The sequence below is a fragment of the Setaria viridis genome, chromosome 2 (genome assembly GCF_005286985.2).
Source record: "Setaria viridis chromosome 2, Setaria_viridis_v4.0, whole genome shotgun sequence".
Lineage (NCBI taxonomy): Eukaryota > Viridiplantae > Streptophyta > Magnoliopsida > Poales > Poaceae > Setaria > Setaria viridis.
Genome location: NC_048264.2, coordinates 863,788 through 884,433, shown reverse-complemented (window position 1 = coordinate 884,433; position 20,646 = coordinate 863,788). Strand labels below are relative to the sequence as shown.

Here is a 20,646-nt window from a genome sequence, read left to right as displayed (position 1 = left end):
GCATGTTTAACTCGACTTTTTTTTTTTGAAACGTAAAACCGGCGTAGATTGCCGACTTTATATTAATTAATAGAGAAGAGTTAAACAAGATCTAAGCTCAAAACAGAAATAAAAGAGTATTCTGAAAAATTAGTCGCCGATCATCATGATCGCTCCCAAATGCATTGCTTCCGCCAAGACCCAGCATCGTGCCTCCTCTTTTATTTTGCATATCAGTTGGTCTTGATTTAGGTATTTGCATTGGAAAACCCTTGAATTCCGTTCCTTTCAAAGTTCCCGGCACACTAGGACATTGTTTAGTTCCCAATTTGGGAGTGTCAAAGTTGGGAGTTTGTCATAAATGCGCAACTGTAGCATTTCGTTTGTATTTGTGAATTATTGTCCAAACATTTACTAATTAGGCTCAAAAGATTCGTCTCGCAAAGTACAACAAAACTGTGCAATTAATTTTTAATTCCGTCTACATTTAGTATTCCATGCATGTACCACAAGTTTGATGTGATGGGGAATCTTCTTTTTGCATAGTGCCAAAGTTGGGATTTTGGAGGAAACTAAACATGGCCTAGGATGATCAGGGATCGCAATCCCTTAAGGGGAACTCCGCTCATGGATCCTACGGCCGACCACCACTCGTTGATGGTTGTAAATGTTGTCCAGTCACCTCTTGCTAGGACATGTGTAGCAACCCATTAAAAAATCTTGTTCCATATGCTTAGGTTGTAGCAGCACCGTGTCAACAGGTGTAACAAATTCTCATCGCGCGAGTGACAGAGCATGCAGATCTTTTGGTTTGGCCATCCTCTAGTAATTAGCCGATCCGTTGTCCATAGCCTATTCTGGTATGCGAGCCAAGAGAAGAATTTACATTTCGGGGCGCCCAAGTTCTCCAAATGAGGTGCTCCATGTGCAAGGGAATGGATCCTACGAATTGCGCGTCATATGCTGAAGCCGTCGTATACTCTCCATGTTTGGTCAGCTTCCAAACAATAGAATCAGACGTGTCTAGGGTGAGCTAAATATTCCGTAGTCTGTTCCACAACTAGGTGAATTCAGATAATTGTGTGCTAGATAAGATGGCCACTATGTTGATATCTGCTACCCACACGTCGTTGGTTAGTGCATCTTTGACTGTTCTTCTTCTGTTCTTTGAGATTTTGTATATAGTTGGCGTTAGATTTTCCGGCGCGACTCCTTGTAGCCATGCAGAATACAGAATCTTGTTGTTTCCCGTCGCCTAGCGTGATGGTGGTGGCTGCCGCAAACAAGCAGTGATCCTTTTCATTGCACGGGATTGGCATGCCGACCCAAGGTTTGTGAGGTCCCCTCCATTCCCGCCACAGCCAATAAAGCTGCAGAGCTCGAGCAAATTTCTTTAGGTTTAGGATTCGTTGGTCTGCAGGCTCTAGACCATGCAACCTTACATTTCCCTCCTGCAATTTGGTCATTGCCCGTCCAGAGGAATCGTTTACGCCTCGACTTTTGACGCCAATGTGCTTCAAATGGTCGGATTTTCGTGTTCCAAATACATGATTGAAGTTGAACTTGCAAATACACCCGTCGCATTGGAAGCGCAGGCCCTGCACACGACCGCACCTGCTCTCCCTGACCTCCGCCGGCCGGATCCTGACACGGTGCAGGCCTGACGTCGTAGCCCGGGCAGTACGCGTAGGTCGACCAGCGGCGCGCCTGCCCGTTCCACCTCAGGACGCGGCGTCGCCGTCGAACGCGACACTCTCTGGGCCACGCATGCAGCAGCGATCCCCGGAGCGGCAGATGACAGGTGCTGGCTGCCTGGCTCCGGCTGCCGTCGATGGTGGCAGTCTCGTAGACGGGGCGTGCGGCGGCCCACGGCCGGAGGAGGTGGCGCAGCAGAACGGCGAGCGACGAGATGGCCAGTGCCAGAAGCTTCTTCTCCCCCGTGATGATGCCCAGATCCCAGGCAGCGAGGGCGCAGCCCCTGGAGACGTCGCGCTTGGGGTTCCCGGCGCAGGAGGGCGTGGCTGTGGCGGCGGGCATCGCCAACGGCGGAGGCCGGCCTGCACGGGGCCGGGGCGAGCGAAAGGTGGAGACGGGAACGAAGCGCGGCGGCGCTCGCGGAACAGCCAGCGGAAGCCGGGCCCCGCGACGAGCGCGTTCGCGTTGCAGAGGAAGCCGAGCATGCGCGGCGCTCCGCTGACTTTTAGTCTCGAGATCCAGGCCGTGCGAATTCGATCCGACAGTCCACGTGGCCTAAAGGCCCGGACGGTAAATGAAATACCGTCCACCCCGCACTCGTCCAGCGCGCGCTCCGCCGTCCGGGGTGGACGGCGGACGTCCAGCGCGCCCTCCGCGCTCGCCGCCACCGTCGCGCCCGAACTCGTCGGAGATCCACGCGCGGCGATTCCACCGGAGGTCGTCGTCCTTACAAGCGCGGCGCCTTCGCGCGCGTGTCGCCACCGCCTAGCTCGTCGCCGTGGCCATCCATTCCGCTAGCCTCCGAGGTAACCGCCCGCGCTTTGTCTCCTCGCCGACGGTGACCCGCGACCTCCGCCATGCCATAGTCTAGTAGCACAGCGTGTGAGCTAAGCTTCGAACTTGACTGGCACGCTCTGCGCGCGGCGCGCCTGTGCGTTCGTCTGCAAATGGCATCTCCGCACAACACGCATGGATGGCGGTACGTAAGAGCTCACTACCTGCTGTCAAAAAGCTTAACTTTCAGGTATATTACCTGCTGTCAAAAGGCCAAGTTCTCTGTATATACTGGAGTCTGAACTCTTCACACGAATGTACTGCAAGTGCTTCTCATTGTGTGAGCACTGAAGTAGTACTTGATCAAGATCTGTACTGTACCCGAGATTCAAGAGTAAGACTAGAAACAGGGTTGAATATGGAATCAGTGTACGCACACTATGTTGCAGGGAAGCCCAATTGCATAGATCATGAACTGCAATCGCAACATTCGGTCGAATGCTAAAGCAGCCCCAAAGTTCAGAGAATGTAAGTTCATGTTTGGCTCTGTTCATTCGATTGGTGCTAAGTACCAGTTAAACAGCTAAGGAACGACTCCAATGGCGGCAGCAGCTGCCGTTGCCTTCGCCGGCGCTCCCGCCGGTGAGGTGGGCATGGAGTCAGTGACGATGGAGGAGAGTAGAACGGTGAAGACCTCGTTGACTTGTCTCCATCATTGACTCTTGACTAGTCGAGCCCTTTCGTCTTCTTTCCCACCTTGGGTTGGCCCGACAACAACATAGCAAGAACATACTGGTAGCTGAGAGGGGCGCTTCCGGACGGGGTCGCGTCGACCGTTGACAGCGCCGGAGGATGAGCCGCCGAGGGGTACACAGCGCGCGCCGATGTAGGGACCACATTGTAAAATTTCCATCAGAACTCAGGAGCTATATGTAAATAATCGGATCGTGATTAGTAGTCATGATCCAAATAAGAGGGTAATTTGCAAATATTCTTATCGCGATTAATAGTCGCGATCCAAACTAGATCCAAACTAGGGGCCATTTTGCAAATCCTCCAGGCGGAAGGTATATATCCATTTTGTAATGGATTTTGTAATTAGGCTTAATAGATTCGTCTCGCCGTTTAACCTCCGCTTATGTAATGGATTTGTAAATAGTCTACGTTTAATACTCCTAATTAATATCTAAACATTCGATGCGACGGTTGCTTAAAAATAAGCAACCGAACCAAACCAGGCCTGTTTCTCCGCAGCTAAGCATACCGTTCCCAGCCGCAGTCCTGTAGCGGGAGGGGACTGGGACGTGCGCGTTCGGTCACGGCACAGATGGAGCCGCGCCGCCGTGGTCGTCGTCTCCGCATCCGAGCCCACGCACAACGCCACCCGTTCCCGAGCGCCTGCTTCCCTCGCGGCGCTTTCGCACCTATACTCGCCGCGGAATGCCCCGGGTACGCGCTCGTTGCCGTGGCTCGCCATCCTGTTCTCCTCGGAGGAGGTAAGCTCCGGCGCTTTGAGATTGAGGACCTCGCCGACTGTGACCGCGGCCTCCGCCATGTCGGTCGTCTAGAACAGCTCGTGAGCTCACGCTTTGTGCAGTTCAGGTTATCAATCAGATTGCAAGCTGTAACACGCATGGATGGCGGTAAAGAGTTCATTGCATGCTGTCGAAAATCCAATCAGAAACAAGTACTGCATATCGAAAACTATTGACAAATAGATAGCATTCCGATAACCAACCAGATTGATAAAAAAAAATGGAATGTGTAGAAAGTAACAAAAGAATTAGTTAAGATTTCTACGTCCAGCAACTAAAGCATCCCTCTCCCACACGATCACCAAGAAAAAGAAATAAATGTACCCATCAAAATGAAATGCATTCAGGCAAACTTAGTGCTCAGCATTGTGTGGCGACTTCACCGTCGACGTGCCACAGCCTCCGAGTAAAACCTTTTTAGCATCCTGTAGAGTGAGCTGAACTTTTGCTCGCACAGAGATTCTACTCGCAAAACATTAGAGCACCAGCACTTTGCCTACATACGAATTCTGAAGCATCGGATAGAGCAAGCAGGGTAGGTTAACAAAGAAAACTTGGACTGTTCTGAATGATTAAAACCGCAACAAAGTTTAACATGCTATCTGCTGCATCACATGAGCTGAAATAAAAATGGGATTTTTGATGATCTTGCCCTACTTTGAAGTGCAATTGTGTTTTTACCCTCATTTTTCTAACTTTGTGATTTTACCCTCAACTATTCACAAGTCATTGTGATTTTGCCCTTGGTCTTTGCGTATTTGCCCTTGTTTTGACCGTTGACTAGGGGCAAATCGCATTGAGTTATGAATAGTTGAAGGCAAATTCACAAAGTTGAAAAAACAAGGGTAAAATCACAATTACACTTGAAAACAGGGGCAAGAACACAAATGCCCCAATAAAAGATGATAGTAGCTAATTTGATTGTTCGGAAAAAATAGTTGCTAATTTGCTATGTCTATTTCTGGTGAGCACCCTAAGTTTGTCAAGGACTTGAAGAACCCACACTTGATTCCTCGCCTGAAGTGACCAGTGCCGCTCTTAGCACTGCAGAACAGAAAAAATAAAAATTTCAAAAACAATATATTTGTTTCTAACTAAACACAAGGAACCAACAATTTGATGCTAAAGTGCTAACTGCTTGCACAGGACAGGAAAACAGCAATCTCTTATTATCGTCAGTTCCACAAGTTAACAAACACACTAGATCGTATGAACAAAAGATGGACCCAGAAACTGCTGAACAACACGTATCCTTTTTCTTTACGACAAATCATCATCCATGCTTCTATGCTATTAAGTAGCATACCATAGCTAGCTAAGCTCGATCATACAGGTAGGTAATGGCCTTTTATGGTTACATTCCTGCAAGTTATTACCTTACTGGGAGCAGGGTTAAAGATATGCCACTAAATCAATTCCTACGCGCGGTAGCCAATTGCAGCAGTGGCTATAATAAAAAGGAAATATAGGCCTATCACACTTGACAGTTCTACATGACATTGGGATAATAACAACTTTATTATAAAACAAATCACACAGTCTATTCCGAGACACCAACCAATACATTCCCTAAATAGCAGGCTAAGAGAATTTAGTGGCTAGGCTCTAAACAACTAATAGCAGGCTAAATGAGGCTACAACGAGCTATATCGGCTAAATTGTACACTACTAGGGAATGGATCTTTCGTCCACTCCCTTAGTACCGGTCACATTTGGACCCAGTACTAATGTTAGCATTAGTACCAGGTCCAAATTTGGGATCCACTGGAGGCCCTTTAGTACGGGTGGGAGCTTCACGAAGTACAAAAGGTCACCCATTAGTACTGGGTGGAGGCTCCACCCGGTACTAATGTGTTTGAAAGCCTTTAGTGCCGGGTGGAGACTCCACCCGGTACTAAAGCCATCCCCCGCGCGGTACCCGCTCCCACATGCATCCCTATCTTTCCTATCTCTCTCTCCCCCCTCTCTCAGCAGAGCGCCACAACAACAGCAGATAGCACGCGCCCGTTGCTCTCTCTCTCTCTCTCGCTCGCTCTCGCTCCTCTCCTTCTCTCCTCTCTTAGCGCGGGCGGCGGGAGCAGCGGGGCGGAGAGCGGAAGGCAGCGAGGCGGAGACGGGCGGGCGGAGGGGCGGAGGCGGAGGCGAGGCGGAGGGCGGGGGCGGAGGTGGCGGGCGAGCGGAGGGGTGGTGGAGGCGGAGGGTGGGGCCAGGCGACGGGCGGGCGGAGGGGCGGCGGAGGCGGAGGACGGGGGGCGGGCAGTGGGAGGGGTTGGGCGGCCGAGGGGGGGGGGGGAGGGAGGAGGGGGGGGAGGGAGGGAGGGCGGGGGCCGGCGGGGTTAGGGGTGTGGGGCGGGGATTCATTTTTTTTAATTTTTTAATACTCTTTAGCACCGGTTATCTCAAATCGGTACTCTAAAGGCTCCCTTTTAGTACCGGTTGCGAAACCGGTACTAAGGGGGGTTCCGAACCGGTACTAATAACATTTTCTCTAGTAGTGGTATATGAGAAAAAAAATAGCATCAAATTGCTATAGTGGGGCTATAGCCGGCTATTTAAAACCAACTGCGAATACAAGTGTACGTGCCTATAAATCCACTCTTTACAAAGGAATCACAACTGAGCAAACCTGAAGAAGAATAAGCAGGATCGGAGGTCAAGTGGTGTTACCTGGTATGTAGAAGCTGACAAAGGGAACGATGTCGTAGAAGCCACTGGCCATGGAAATCTTGGTTGCCCGCGCAGACTTGAGATCAAGACCGTAGAGCCCATCAATCATCTTCAGGAAGATGATGCCGGCGCCGTCCGCAAACGCAACCACACATGGCATGCTCCCGGGGAGGAAGGCATCAGCAGGAAGGTGCTTGTTGAGCTCGATGGATCTGCCCAACACCCATGCTCCATCCAACCCGTTAGGAGAAAGCTCCAGTGACCAGAGCCTGAGCACAGTATACTGCAGCCACAGCTCCGCGAACCCTAGCTTGCCGTCCTCCATGGCCATGAGCACGATGCGAGAGCCGTAGGCGAGCATGCGCGGCAGGCGAAGATGGTACATCTTGCGCGTGCCCAGATCGTACTTGAGGACCCTGGTCCCCCTGAGGAACACGAAGTGGATCGCGTTCCCGGCGAGAGCACCGGGAGAGGCGATGTCGAGGTCGTCGCCGGGGTGGTCGGCGCTGGTCGCGTCGCTCCACGCGCCGAACTCCGAGGAGTAGACGCTGGCGAAGATCCTCTCGGAGTCGATGCCGACGAAGACGACGCGGAAGGGACCAGCGTGGCAGTCGAGGTGGTCGCAGGCGGCGCCGGCGTCCGCGCCGCAGAGCACGGCGGCGTTCCAGTTGAGCACCTGGTGGGGCCGCTTCAGGAGGGGGAGCTGACGGAGCTGGTCGGTGGTGGGGTCCCAGACGGCGAGGGCGGACTCCTGGTCGCGGTGGGGCGCGGGGGTCCCCGGCAGCCTGTTGAGGAGGACGCGGCCGTGGCGGGCGTCGTGCGCGCGGTAGCCGGGGAGGTCGTCGCGGGCCGGGCGGAAGCCGCAGGTGGGGTTGGGGATGAATCGGGCGACGCCGCCGGTGAGGGTGAGGTTGGCGAGGACCCCCAGCACGGGGGGCGCGCCGCGGTAGCGCTCGCGGTAACGGCGGCGGAAGCCGCGGTTGGCCATGAGGCGCGCCCAGCGCTTGCAGGTGAGCGCCGAGCGGAGGAGGCGCGCGGGGTCGTCGGCCGGGACGCGGACGAGGATGTCCTCGACGACCTCGTCCGGCAGGTGCGGCGGCACGCGGAGCGGCGGCGGCGGCATGGGAGCGTCCATGGCTTGCTTCGTTCGGGGGAAGTGAAACTGAAGTGTGGAGAGAGAGAGGAAAGCCGGGGGCGGCGAGGGAGTGGTTTAAGCCGAGTTGCCGACTGTGGACTGCAAGAAGCCAGCGGAAGTGGTCCGGGAGGATTCGCTTGAATTGAAAATCTGATGCCAAGGCAGCCGGGAGGATTCCACAAGTTTGATTGATTTTTTCCCAGAGGAATTTTGATTGTATTGGATAATCTCCTATCATAAAAGAAGGAATTATGCTACTTGTCCAACTTTGTCGATGGCTTCTTCTCCGGCGACGATGATGTTAGGGCGGGTGAGAGTGGTGGGTAGTGAGCGGGAAGACGATGGTAGCAGCGGCGTCATTCGCTATAGGTGGAGAGAGACGAGTGGATTGGCGGGAGCGGTACATTTTAAAAGGGTTAACGTGGAAGCGACAAGTGGTGGCAGATACGCCAACTTTTCGCTTTTGCGCGGGAAACGAGCGAAAAGGTGGTGGTGAGGTATCTTGCCAAAGAAGAAAAATAATTTCAAAGGAAAAAAAAGGTAGGTATATGCCTTGTGTGGCTGCGGAGGAGGAAGGGGAAAGGCATTTGACAGGCCATGCTGGTGTTAGGCAGGGTTTTAAAATTCATTTTCAATATTTTTTCAGTTCTATCGAAATGACCGAAATTCACAGATAAAATTTGAGTTAAAAAGGTAGATCTTTCAGTGAATAGAGCGATAATTCGGATGAACATGACTATAACATAGGATATTCATTTCAGTTCTAGATCGATCATCCAATAACTAGTCAGACCCAAAGAAAAAAAAAGGAAAGAATAAAACATTTTGGTTCAATCCAAGGCAACATATAATTTGATAAAACTCCAAACATTATGGTCTAGGTAGAGTAACAAGTTGATTTCTAGTACCGTACCTCCTTTCCGGTTCACAGACAGATCGAGGGTCACACTTTACACTTGTGTCGCCTGCCTATCCTTCTCGGTTTAATTGAATATCTGACTAATCCAACCATTCACAAATTGTTGGTATATTTTTTGTACTATAGCTTCTACACATATTTTATATCTAGCCACCTATGTTAAAAAGCCATAAATCTACTAATTTTCGAAATAGCAATACATTAACTATTGACTTGTACTAAGTTGGATTTTATGGTGGTGATTTGCTTTTTAATGATTGACAAAAGTTCACATTTCATCCTTCAACTTTTCTTTTTGTCCAATTTTGACGAGCAACTCTAATATATATGGTTTAGTTTTAGTTTGGTTACTCTAATGTGGCGGATCCACCTCGGATTAGCTTGATTAAAGCATGGTTAAGTCGCCTAACACGCGACACTCATGCCTTAGTCAAATTAACATGAAGTGTCGTCAGATTTCATCCGATTTAACCACTTTAACAAGACCGAGTTAGCAAACTCACACGAAGGTGAGCGGTTCCAGAGAATACAACAGGTCCACCAAAAGATTAACAAGTTGTTACACACTTGGTTGTAAATCAGAGTTTAACAAGGTTCAAAAGTAGCAGAAAGATAAAACAGCGGAAACTACTCATCGGGGTCGGACGTTCTTGATAAGGCCGATCAGGACATCAGTGATCCCTTTCCTCGCCGTCCGAGGAGGGATCCCATCCAACCCAGAGGGAGCTGGGGCGGTCAAGTGCCAACGGGAACAAGCTCAGGAGCGGCGACTTCACCTGAAAAGAGAGCCACAAACAAGGCTAAGCTTCTAAGCTCAATAAAACTTAACTGACCGGTGGTAAACTACTCCACCACTTCTAGACATGTAAGGCTCTTTGGCTGAGGGGTTCTGTTTGCCAAAAGCGACTATAGTGGGTCCTTGCTTTCAAGTTTTAGCTCCAGTTCTAAGTTCATTAACCAGTCTACATTGGCGACTTAGGCTAAACAACCATAGTTTTCAACAACAAAGCATAGAGCAAGCATCGAGTTCATATCATCATCATGTTCCATCTTTACTTAGTGTAGCATAGCGATCAAGCAGTCTCAAACTGTGAGAGGCAGACGAATCGATTCGAGTTTCTTAACCATGCATGGCGAACCTAATCTCACGATATCCGCGCACCACAAAGGTCGCTTCCTGTGTCGGCCGTCCCCATCAATTCCCAGGCACGTGTTAGGTCCAAACTTCCCTTGGCATGAAATGCTCCACAGTCCCGGTCTCTACCGTACTGTGACCGCACTTGCACCCACATGATGCACCATGGGAATCTCGTTCCAGGGACAGCAGGGATATAAGCCACGCTCTAGTTCAATCAGGTACTAGGCTTCCCCATCCCATACTAGGTATGAGATTAGTACTTTCAAACACTTGATCACGAACACCAACACTTTTCAACCTTAGCAACTTCATATAGACAGACAGGGCAATCCACCGACCACCAAAAGAGTTCACCAGGCCCTGCCCCGTCCATCGTCCTTATAGTTGTAACCAAAAGGAGAACAACCAACTCCTATAACTTGCGAGTGACAGGACATCACTCGACTTTTACCGAGTTCTATTAAGCAATGCAACTACTCGGACTCAACAACTAGTGTGCAGATCAGAGGAACTATGTCATGCATCTAAGATTTCAAACAACTCCTGTAACGTAAATGCACATACAAACAAGGAAGGCATGTGTAATTTTAGAGGAAAAAGGGTTCATGCTCCGGGGCTTGCCTTCAAGTGGAGGGGAGGAGAACTGGTCTTCTGAGGGTTCTGCTGCAGCTCCTGCGGTCGGCGGCTCAGCTACTGCTCCGTCTTCTGGCACCGGATACAGTTCGTAGACGCCGTCGGTGAGATTCAGCTCTACACGAATGCAAATGCAGGAGTTAGCACTTAGACGGTTATTTCAACAGCAACACTTGCAAGTTTTAGCCTAGAAACTTGTAGCAAAAGCTACGGAAAAAGTGTGGAGGTTCAAGCTTCAGTGGATAAAGAACAAGACCAAGGGTCGGGTTGGAAGAAACTCATGATCTGACCCTTAGACTAGAGGAATAGCTGTGCTGGGGGGTCCTCAGACTTAACGCAGAGAAGTCCCCGATTTTTACACATATACCCTCGGGTCCAGGAAAAAGATACAGCCGAGTCCTCGGGCGAGGCAGAAAAAGGGTCGGTGAAACAGACAGGGTCGGACGAGACGAAGAAGGGGTCGGGTGAACAGACAGGGTCGGGCGAGACGGAAAAAAAAGGGGTCGGACGAACAGAGAGGGTTGGGCAAGACGGAAAAGGGGTCGGACGAACAGAGAGGGTCGGGTGAGACGGAAAAAGGGTCGGACGAACAGAGAGGGTCGGGCGAGATGGAAAAGGGGTCGGACGAACAGAGAGGGTCGGGCGAGATGGAAAAGGGGTCGGCAGCTTACCTTCGGTTTATAGGTGAAGCTTTGGGATCGGGAAGGAGCGGACTTGGGCAGCGGTGATGTCCGGCGGTACTCCGGCGGCGGCGGTGCTTCTTGTGGACAACAAGCAAGCTTTAGTACAGCGCGGAGGAGCAAGCGGCTGGGTGGATTGGGAAAGGCGGGTGTTGAGCAGAGAGGAGAGTTCCTCAGGAACTTAGGTGGCAGCGCTCGAGCACGAAATAGAGGAACAAGGTGGTAAGGCAGCGATGGCGAAGGGAACTCCGGTAGGACTCGGACGTTTCCTTTTATAGCTGTGCGGGAAGAGAGAGAGCTGGAGCAGCACGAAGATTGGGAAGGAAAAGAATGGAGTGTGCTGCCATGGCGGCGATTGAGCAGCGATGGGCGGTGGAACAGGAGTTCGGAGATGATGCCTTCGGCCATTGGGCACTGGAGACAGGGCGGCGCAGGCGAGGTTTTGCCGGTGGTTGCGGTTTGGCAGAGGCGGGCGTCGTCGTGCGGCGGATCTGATGGGTGTGACAGGGGGAACGGCACTACAAGCGAGGTTGCAACCGGTGAAAAGACAGGCGGGCTGCGGCTGCGCGGGCGAGCGCGAAACGGCGGTCTGCCGGGGCACAGTTCTGACAAGGCGGAAAAGGAGTTGTTGCGACCGGGGTCAGGATTGGCGATGGAGGAATCGTTCTGTAGCACAGTCCGGGGCGGCGCGACTGTGGAGAGGCGGCGGAAAAGCAGGAAGGCATCGGGCCTTGCAGCCGGGGGTCCGGCGCGGTGATGATGGGCGCGAGCCGCGAGGTGGTCTGATGCAGCAGGCGGCAAAGTTCTGCCACAGCGGCGACGGAGCACCAAGGCGCGGCCAGCGAGGGCGCGAGCGAGACGGGGCGCTGCAGAAAGGTTGCAGAGGGGCTTCCGCTGCGATTGGGGAGGAAGGCGCGGGAATCCATCTGGTCGCGGCCGGCGACTGGGCGGAGCGGCGGGGGTCGGAGGAGTTGAGCCACGCGGCGGGGGAGCTCTGATGTGGTGCAGGCCGCTCGAGTGCGTCTGCCTCGGGAGATCCGGGGGAAAAGATTTACGGGTCCACCGGTCAGTCTCATTTTATCCTTTGCTCCAGATTGAAAGGAGACACTGTTGGCGAGACTTAGAAGGAACCAACGGGGTGGGTTGGGGGTCTTCAGGGGTCGGAGCTGGAAACTGGCGGAAAGGGGTCGGGTTCTCAGGGGTCGGGACCGGAACTGGAGGTTGAGCACTTAAGCTCGGGGGAGCTGAGTTAGCGGGATTAGGGACTCGGATTAAGATTAACTTGAAAGATTCGACCAGGATCGTTACATCTAACTTTCAATTTCATCTAGTTTTGACCCCTGAGCCCAAACATAGCGGTTCATGCTGATGTGGCAACAATTTGTTAAGTAGAAATGAGGGAAAATATTCAAACGAAGGGGGAAACAATTCTAAAGATATCTTTTGATACTAGAAATCCTATAAAAGTAACTAGAGCTTGTGAAACAAGTTCTACTAGATTCCAGTAAAGATTTAATAAATTAAAAATAGGAAAGGTTTAATAAAATTTCAAATAAATCCATATAGATCTTGTCAATCATTGACAAGAAATCTCTTCATCCTCATTAATGATTATGGCCATGGGATATCTGCTCTGAAAATTTCAATCAAAGACTATACTTTAAGTAAAAAAGAATCTTATGGACTTGGTTTTTGATGAGCATGAAGAGATTTCTTTCCATTGATATCATGGTCTATATGGATTTATTTAAAATTTTATAAATCCTCTTTTATTTTTTTGGATTTATTGAATATTTTATTCAAATCTCGGAGAACTTGTTCCATGAACTCATGTTATTTGTGTGAGATTCCATGCGCCCCAAAATATGTCCAGGACTTTTCTGAATTTTTTTGGAGGTGTTTAAAATATCCTAAACCGCTTTGACTGGGCTGAGGGGTCAAAACTAGATGGAACTGAACGTTAGGGTGCCCACGGTATTGTAGCTAGAGGTCAAAATTAGTTGAAACTGAAGAGGTGATGAGTGAAATATGGACTTATTCCTTTGTGATTTGTGCTCCGATCCGCCTGTCTAAATTTCCCTCCCCCATGGCTTTCGCTAGCCAATTTCCTTTCCGCTTGGCTTTCGCTAGCCAATAAATGTTGTTGCTCTCTGGTTTGTTTGGCAGATTGTAAGCCCTGTGGCGTTTTTCTGAAATTCTGCTTGGCCAGTTGGTTGGAGTTAATCTGCCAGCTTGTATAGAGCGGTTTGTAGCAGGCAGGTGAGTGGCATGTCGAGGGAAAGAAGCGCGAGTTCACCCAACCCAAGGTCATTTCCGACGCATCATCCCTGCATGCCGTGTTGACACTTTCATTGAGATGCCCTCGCCTCCTCCTCCTCCTGCGCCGCCGCCTACTACTGCGCCTCAGTCCCTGGAGACAGCCCTGCTGCTCCCTGTCAGGGTCCAGGAGTACTCAAATCTGAAATCACTGCCATTCTCTCCCGGCAGGACTTGAACTCTGTTTGGCGAAGTCTTTCAGAGCTTCCCCGGAGTACGTGCATTTCACTTGGTGCCAAATCTTCTCGCAGTCCACACTTTCACTGCAAGCTGGTGTTCAGGAGTACAGGTACAGTAGGCTAATGCAGGGGCTCATCTCTCAGATGTTGCTCGTTCTTTTCTAATTCCTGTGCAAGGCGCTATTGTTCAAGAACAGGCATACAAGCTAACGCACCGAACTATTGAACACCATATTAACCATTACTCTCTCTCTTTTCCTATCTTCTTTTTTCAATTAAACCTTTAAAAAAGAGAGAAAAGCTCTTCACGTACAAATGTTCCGATCCTAATGTGGTGCAGGTGGCAACTGACCGAGTACAGTAAAACAAGTACTGGTGGCAACTGACCGAGTACAGTAAAACAAGTACTGCATAAGTAGCATTCCTAGCTATAAGCAAACAGAGAGTAATCAAACAGATGAAATGCGAAGAAACTAACAGATGAATTAGTTATAAGATTTCTATGCTTGGTCAGCAACTAAGCATCACACTCCTGCACAATAACCAAGCAGCAAAACATCAATGTAACCGTCGAAATGAAATGCACGCAAGAAGGGTAGCTTTGACAGTTCTGGCTGCCGCAACAAAGCTTGATATGAAGTCTGCTACATCTCATGATCCGAAATCAAAGATGGTACTAGTTCATATGTCCTGCTATTCCTGATTATTGATACATCTAATAAGGATTTCTATCCCACCCTAAAACTCATACTGCTTATCATTTGCATTTCTATCACCACCAAATCTCCCATCGCCAAATGCCAAGAAACCTCTCTGGTGGTGAGCACCCTGATGAGTTTGTCAAGAACTTGTCGAAGCACTCGCACCTGATCCCTCGCCTGTAGTGGCCAGTGCCTGCCTCAGTACTGCAGAACACAAAAACACAAGTTTCACTAGTATCAGCAGGTTGAGAAATCATTTCCTCACATCGTAAATTTGTTTCCAACCAAGCACAAATAACCAATAAGTTGCTGCAGAAGTGCTAATGATGGTCAACAAAGTACAGGCAGACAACAACAGGTTATTTTCAACAGCTCCAACAGTTAAAAACCACAGCTGATCATATTAACTCAAGCCAATTCCAGCTGATCATATTCATGACATTGGGAGAACAAATCTTATAAAATCATTGTTCCCCGTACCGAACATTGGCGCAACGTAACTACATGTGTGCCTACAAATTCAGTCCTTATAGAGAAAATTGCACAACTGAGCAAAACCGTACAAGGCTAATAGTAACCAAGGGTTCAAGTGTGTGGTAGTACCTGGAGTGTAGAAGCTTGTATAAGGAACAACGTCGTAGAAGCGGTGGCCCATAACCTTGGTGCCCTTCCTGGACTTGAGATCAAAACTGTAGAGCCCATCAGTGGTCTCCAGGAAGACGACATCCACGGCGTCCGCAAAGGCAACCACATCAGGTGAGTTCCTGAGGGCACGAGGAGGGAGGCGTGTGCTAAGCTCAATGACTCTCCTTCTTGCCCATCCTCCTACATTTCCATCAGGACCAAGCTCCATTGCCCAGAGTGTGAGAGTATTCAGATTGTCCACCTCGGCGAATCCCAGCCGTCCACCGTCGTCCATGGCCATGAGCACCATGCACCAGCTGTAGAGTCTGTGTGGCAGTGGAATCACAGAGAGGCTCTCCGTCGCCAGATCGAACTTGAGTATGTGGGTGTCCTGAAGGAACACGAAGTGGAGCGCGTTGCCGGCTAGAACGCCGGGCACCGCCTCGTCGATGGGGTCGTCTTCTTGAGGTTCGCCGGGGATCAGGAGCTCACCGGACGCTGGCTGGCTCCACGCACCGGACTCGGAGGAGTAGACGTGGGCGAAGATCTCCTTGGCGTTCATGCCGATGAAGACGACGCGGAAGGGCCCGGCGCCGCAGTCGAGGTGGTCGCAGGCGTCGTCGTCGCCGCCGGCGGTGCCGGCGCAGAGCACCGCGGCGTTCCAGTTGCGCACCTCCCGGCGCCGGAGCTGGAGGAGGGGGAGGTGACGCTGCTCGTCGGTGATGGGGTCCCAGACGACGAGGGCGGAGGCGGAATCCTGGTGGCCCGTTGGTAGATCCGTCCCCGGCACCCGGTTGAGGAGGACGCGGCCATGGCGTGCGTCGTGCGCGCGGTAGCCGTCGCGGTCGGCGCGGGGCGTGCGGAAGCCGGCCGTGGGGAAGAACCGGGCGACGCCGTCGGTGCGGACGAGGTTGGCGAGGAAGCCAAGCATGGGCGCCGGCCGGTGGCACTCGCGGTACCGGCGGCGGAAGCCGCGGTCGGCCATGAGGCGCGCCCAGCGCTTGCAGGTGAGCGCCGAGCGGAGGAGGCCCGCGGGTTCGTCGGCCGGGACGCGGAGGAGGATGTCCTCGACGATCCCGTCCGGCAGGTGCGGCAGCGCGCGCGGCGACGGCGGCGTGGGACGGCACGGAGGAGCGTCCATGGCTTTGGGCTTTTGGTCGGGGAGAGCTGAAACTGAAATGTTGGAGGGAGGAACCCGTGGGGCTTTTGTGCCGGCTGGGGGGTCTGCAAGAAGCCACCGGAAGTGGTCTGGAAGGATTCACTTGAATTCAATCTCCAATCAAGGCAGCTGGGAGGATTCACTTTGATTGAATTTTTGCCCCCGAGGAACTGTGGTTGAATTGAATCTACGATCAAAAGGATGAGGAATTGTGCGCATGTCAAATTTAAGCAGCGGGTTCTTCTTCGACGACGGTGATATTAGGGTGGGGTGGCGGGGGGCGGTTGGTAGTTGGCGGGAAGATGAGGTAGCAGCGGTGTCGTTTGCCATGGGTGGCAAGATCAGACCAGCGTGGGAGTAGCATATTTGAAGGGGTACGACAAGTGGCGGGAGATTCACCAACTTGCAGCTTTGCACGAGAAACGAGGGAGGATGGCGATGGCTAGGCTGTCTTTCCAAAGAAGGAAAATAAATCCAGCGGAAACGACAGGTGTACATCCACAAAAGAGGAAGGAGAAGATGGTAACGTCAAGCCAAATAAATCCAGAGGAAACGGTAGGTGTACATCCACAAAAGAGGAAGGAGAAGATGGTAACGTCAAGAAGATTGGCAAGAGGCGGTGCTCATAATCAAGAGGCACTTGAGGGGTTGTGGCAGTTGGCGGGAATGAGGTGAGCTTAAGGAGCTGTGGTGGTGTCATCCACCATGGTGTTGAGAGATTAGCAGATGGATGTTGTTGGCGGCACTAGCACCTTTAAACGGGATAACATGGAAGCGACAAGTGGCGATAGATCCGCCAACTTTCCAATTTGCGTGGGAAATGATGGAGAAGGATGGCGGTGATTGGTGAGGGCGTTGTGTCAAAGAAGGACAATAAATCCAAAGGTAAAAGGTAAGTGGATGACTCTAGAGGAGGAAGATACGGATGGTAGGCCATGCCAGAGATAGGCACAACAATGAGGAGGTAGCGCTGGAGACATTGCGCGGGATTGGGAGGAGCTTGAGGGGTTGCGGTGGTTGGTGGGAATGAGGTGAGCTCGAGGAGCTAAGGCAATTGGTGGGAGTGAAAGAGACGTCTTTGTAGTTATTCCCTCCGTCCCAAAATATAGCTACGTTTAGCTTTCAAAACTCAAATCTTTTTTAACTTTGACCAATAATATCTCTAAAAATAATTTATTTCAAATAAAAAGGTTATATAATAGTTGGTTTCATGATAAATCTACTAGCATTATTTTTATGCTACTAGGCTCTATGATTATTTCTCTATTCGTAGTGAAAGTTGAAAATATTTGATTTCGAATAAATCTAAACGTATCTATATTTTGGGATAGAGGGTGAATAACTAGAATGAAAGATCCAAAATTTGATATATTTAAACCCTTCTTAATCTATCATTTAATAACTAGGTGGACCAAAAGAAAAGGACCAAAAGGAAAAAAGCCTTTTACGTTTTATCCAAAGCTGCCCATCATCTAATAAAATAGCTGGAGTTTGTATATCTTTTGTATCTCTTGTCAGTGGTAGAAAACAAAAAAGGACCAAATTTTTAAATAATAATAGGCTAACTATTGATTTCTCTTAAGCCAGAATTTATGGTGCTTATAGGTGAGCATTTTGCGGACTAGGCGAACCTCGATTTTTGTTGGGCCTAAAATCAGCGCCCAAGCCTTCATAATCCCATTTACCTCGCCAGGCTGGCAAAGTCAGGCCCAAGTAAGGTTTAGCTGGGCCGCTAACTATTTTTAGTAGAAAATTAATTTATTTTAATGTTTTGGGCTGGGATCCTGGTGGCCCATTTTTTTCTAGCATGGAAAACTAGCGCCAAGCCTGGCCCTAGATCTAGCTTCAGGCTGAGCCGGGCTTATTTTGCTTAGGTCTAAATCCTATTATGATTGATAAAAAAAATCATATTTGGTCATTCAACTTTTCAATTTGTCAAAATTTGACGCTAAACTTTCATACTATGAGTTTAGTTACCCATCTTTTCATTGCGTCTAGTTTATTTTTTAAAAAAGACCCTGAAAATATTTTGTGATACAAGGGATCCCGTAAAAGTAACTAAAGCTCGTGAAACAAGTTTCACAAGATTCACGTAAAATATGCAATAAATCTCATCGATAAAAAAGGTTTAACAAAATTCGAAATAAATACATATAGACCTTGTCATCAATGAAAAGAAATATCCTCATCCCGTGTGATGACTATGGATATATAGATACTTGTGCTGAAGACGAAGAGATTTCTTGTCATTGGGTCCTTGAAGAATTATTCAAATGTTACAAATCGCTTTTATTTTTAGATTTGATATTTTATTTTAAGATTGGAGAACTTGTTCCAAGTGCTCTTATTTTTTTTGGATTCCTTGTGTCTCAAAATATCTTCAGGGTTTTCTTGAAATTCTTGGAAGTGTTTGGGTAGTTTCTCTCATTTATATATTTTTTCTCTCATCTAAATTCAAAAGCCACTTTCACCTTAGCCTTAAACCACTTTGACTCTGCCCAGGTGCTAACCTAGATGGAAAATGATTTAGATTAGTGAAATGGGTGATTACCCTCTTTGTTTGGTTGCACTGATAATGTAATCAGATTACGGTGTGGGTGATGTATCCGATTACGGTGGGGGAGGAGGGGTAACAAGCTTGTATAGATATTATTTAGGTAAGGGATTCGATTACAGTGTTAATTGATTATTAAGCACCGCAACCAAACATATGTAATGAAATTTGTTACTTCCAGTGATCAGATTACGTTACATTTTAGCCAACCAAGCACCACCCTAATATCATACTTAGTTTTGGGTTCTATTCCTTTCTCCGCACCGTTCAAGCAAGAGTCATGGGTGCTTTTTTGGTGCGGAGCCCAAACTGGGGAAAGGCACATTACTACAGCAATGTTTTTGTCAATTGGCTAACAGATCGTCCAACTTTGTAGGTATGGTTTCTTGAGTTGGATTCATCTAACCCGAAACGAGGTAAAGGTAAATCCCATGACCGAGTGAAGGCGAGCTCGGATTCAGAGATAGATGGACACTTTTTCACAGGGGTTGGACTCCATCAAATAGAAATCCTTCTCTTCAGGGAAACCTAAATTCTAAACCGGGAGTAAAAATTAGACAAGCCGAAGTGTCGATGGATGAAATGTGGACTTCATCCTCTGTGATTTGTGCGTTACCTGTCTAATTTCCTTTTGGCTTGGTGTTCGTGTGGTTCATTAAACCCAGTTTAAATTTCTGAAATTCCGCTCTGCTCTGCTTTACCATCTTGTAGAGCCGTGCAAGCGAACTGACGCATTCATGATCGATACCGTGCACAACACTAATTCAGGACGCATGATGCCGTAAGCAACACCAATCTCACTGACGGCAAACGGTTGTCGCAGGAAGCACGAGAAACAAACAAGCTCTGAATCACGATCTTCATCCCTAACAAGAACATACAAGCTCTGAATTCTGAACATCGATGAGACTGAAACTGAACATTGGCAGTAGTTTGGTGTTGGTGACAAAATCTTTTTACAGTCCACACTTTCCGCTTCATTGCAAGCTATTGTTCAGAAGTATAGGCAGACTAGGCTAATGCAGGGGCTCCTCACTCTGATGTTACTCACTCCTTTCCAATTCCAGTGCAATTGATCAGAAACAGGTAAAAAGCTGACACGTCAAACCATTCAACACAATGTATTAGCTAACCCACCCATTCAACTACGTCATAGATGACAATCCGATAACCAAACAGAGTGATCAAATATATGAAATGTGGGGAGGTAACAAATGAATTACTCAAGATTTCTATTGTCAGCAACGAAGCATCAGAATAAGCATCGGAAACAGTAGCTTCACCGTGTGCTCTGGGCACACGGCAAAGCCTAAAAATCACTTGGCAAAACTTTTGCCAAGTGTACGGCACTCGGCACAAAAAGACTCGGCAAAGCTGTCTTTGCCGAGTACTTTTTATTGAGCACTCGGCAAAGACTTTGCTGAGTGCTAAAACCAACACTCGGCAAAGACTTTTTGAAAAATATAAAAAACCCACCGCCACTCGCCCGTGGCTCCCCCCGCCGCCACCACCACCAGGCCGCTACCACGCCCGCCGCCGCCACCACCACCTGTGCAAAAAAAAGAGGGAGAGGGAGGGAGATGCGGGGAGAGGGAGGGAGGGGAGGGAGCGGCGGCGTCGGGAGAGGGAGGGGAGGCCCGTGGGAGGGAGGGGGAGGCGGCCGGACGTGTTTGTAAGGTTGCGAGTTTGCCGAGTGCCAGATCAGGACACTTAGCAAATCCACATCTTTGCCGAGTGCCAGATCGGGGGCACTCGGCAAAACCTTTTTTTCTTTTCCTTCTTTTCCATAACGTATTTTTCTAAATTTGTTCCGATGTACTTTTAAATATCAATTAAGATTATATTTGATTTTTCTATGAATATTATTCCATTAATTTATGCTGTTACAACTCAAATTTAATTTATATCAATTAAGATTTTATAATTGCACTTAATAAATTAAAATTATCAAATGGATC

The 20,646-nt window shown here is 49.3% G+C and overlaps 2 protein-coding genes across 2 annotated transcripts; both read right to left on the bottom strand.

Annotated features, from left to right (window-relative positions):
- Positions 1-6,636: 6,636 nt before the first annotated feature.
- On the bottom strand, positions 6,637-7,773 carry LOC117842595 (uncharacterized). Its single transcript, XM_034723077.2, has one exon. It carries the CDS (start codon positions 7,771-7,773, stop codon positions 6,637-6,639), a length of 1,137 nt encoding a protein of 378 aa, XP_034578968.2.
- A 6,717-nt stretch (positions 7,774-14,490) lies between these two features.
- On the bottom strand, positions 14,491-16,116 carry LOC140221770 (uncharacterized). Its single transcript, XM_072291718.1, has 2 exons — positions 14,955-16,116; positions 14,491-14,555 (listed from the first exon to the last, which is right to left on the bottom strand). The coding sequence occupies exons 1-2, from the start codon at positions 16,114-16,116 to the stop codon at positions 14,491-14,493; spliced, it is 1,227 nt and encodes a 408-aa protein (XP_072147819.1).
- Between the last annotated feature and the right edge of the window lie 4,530 nt (positions 16,117-20,646).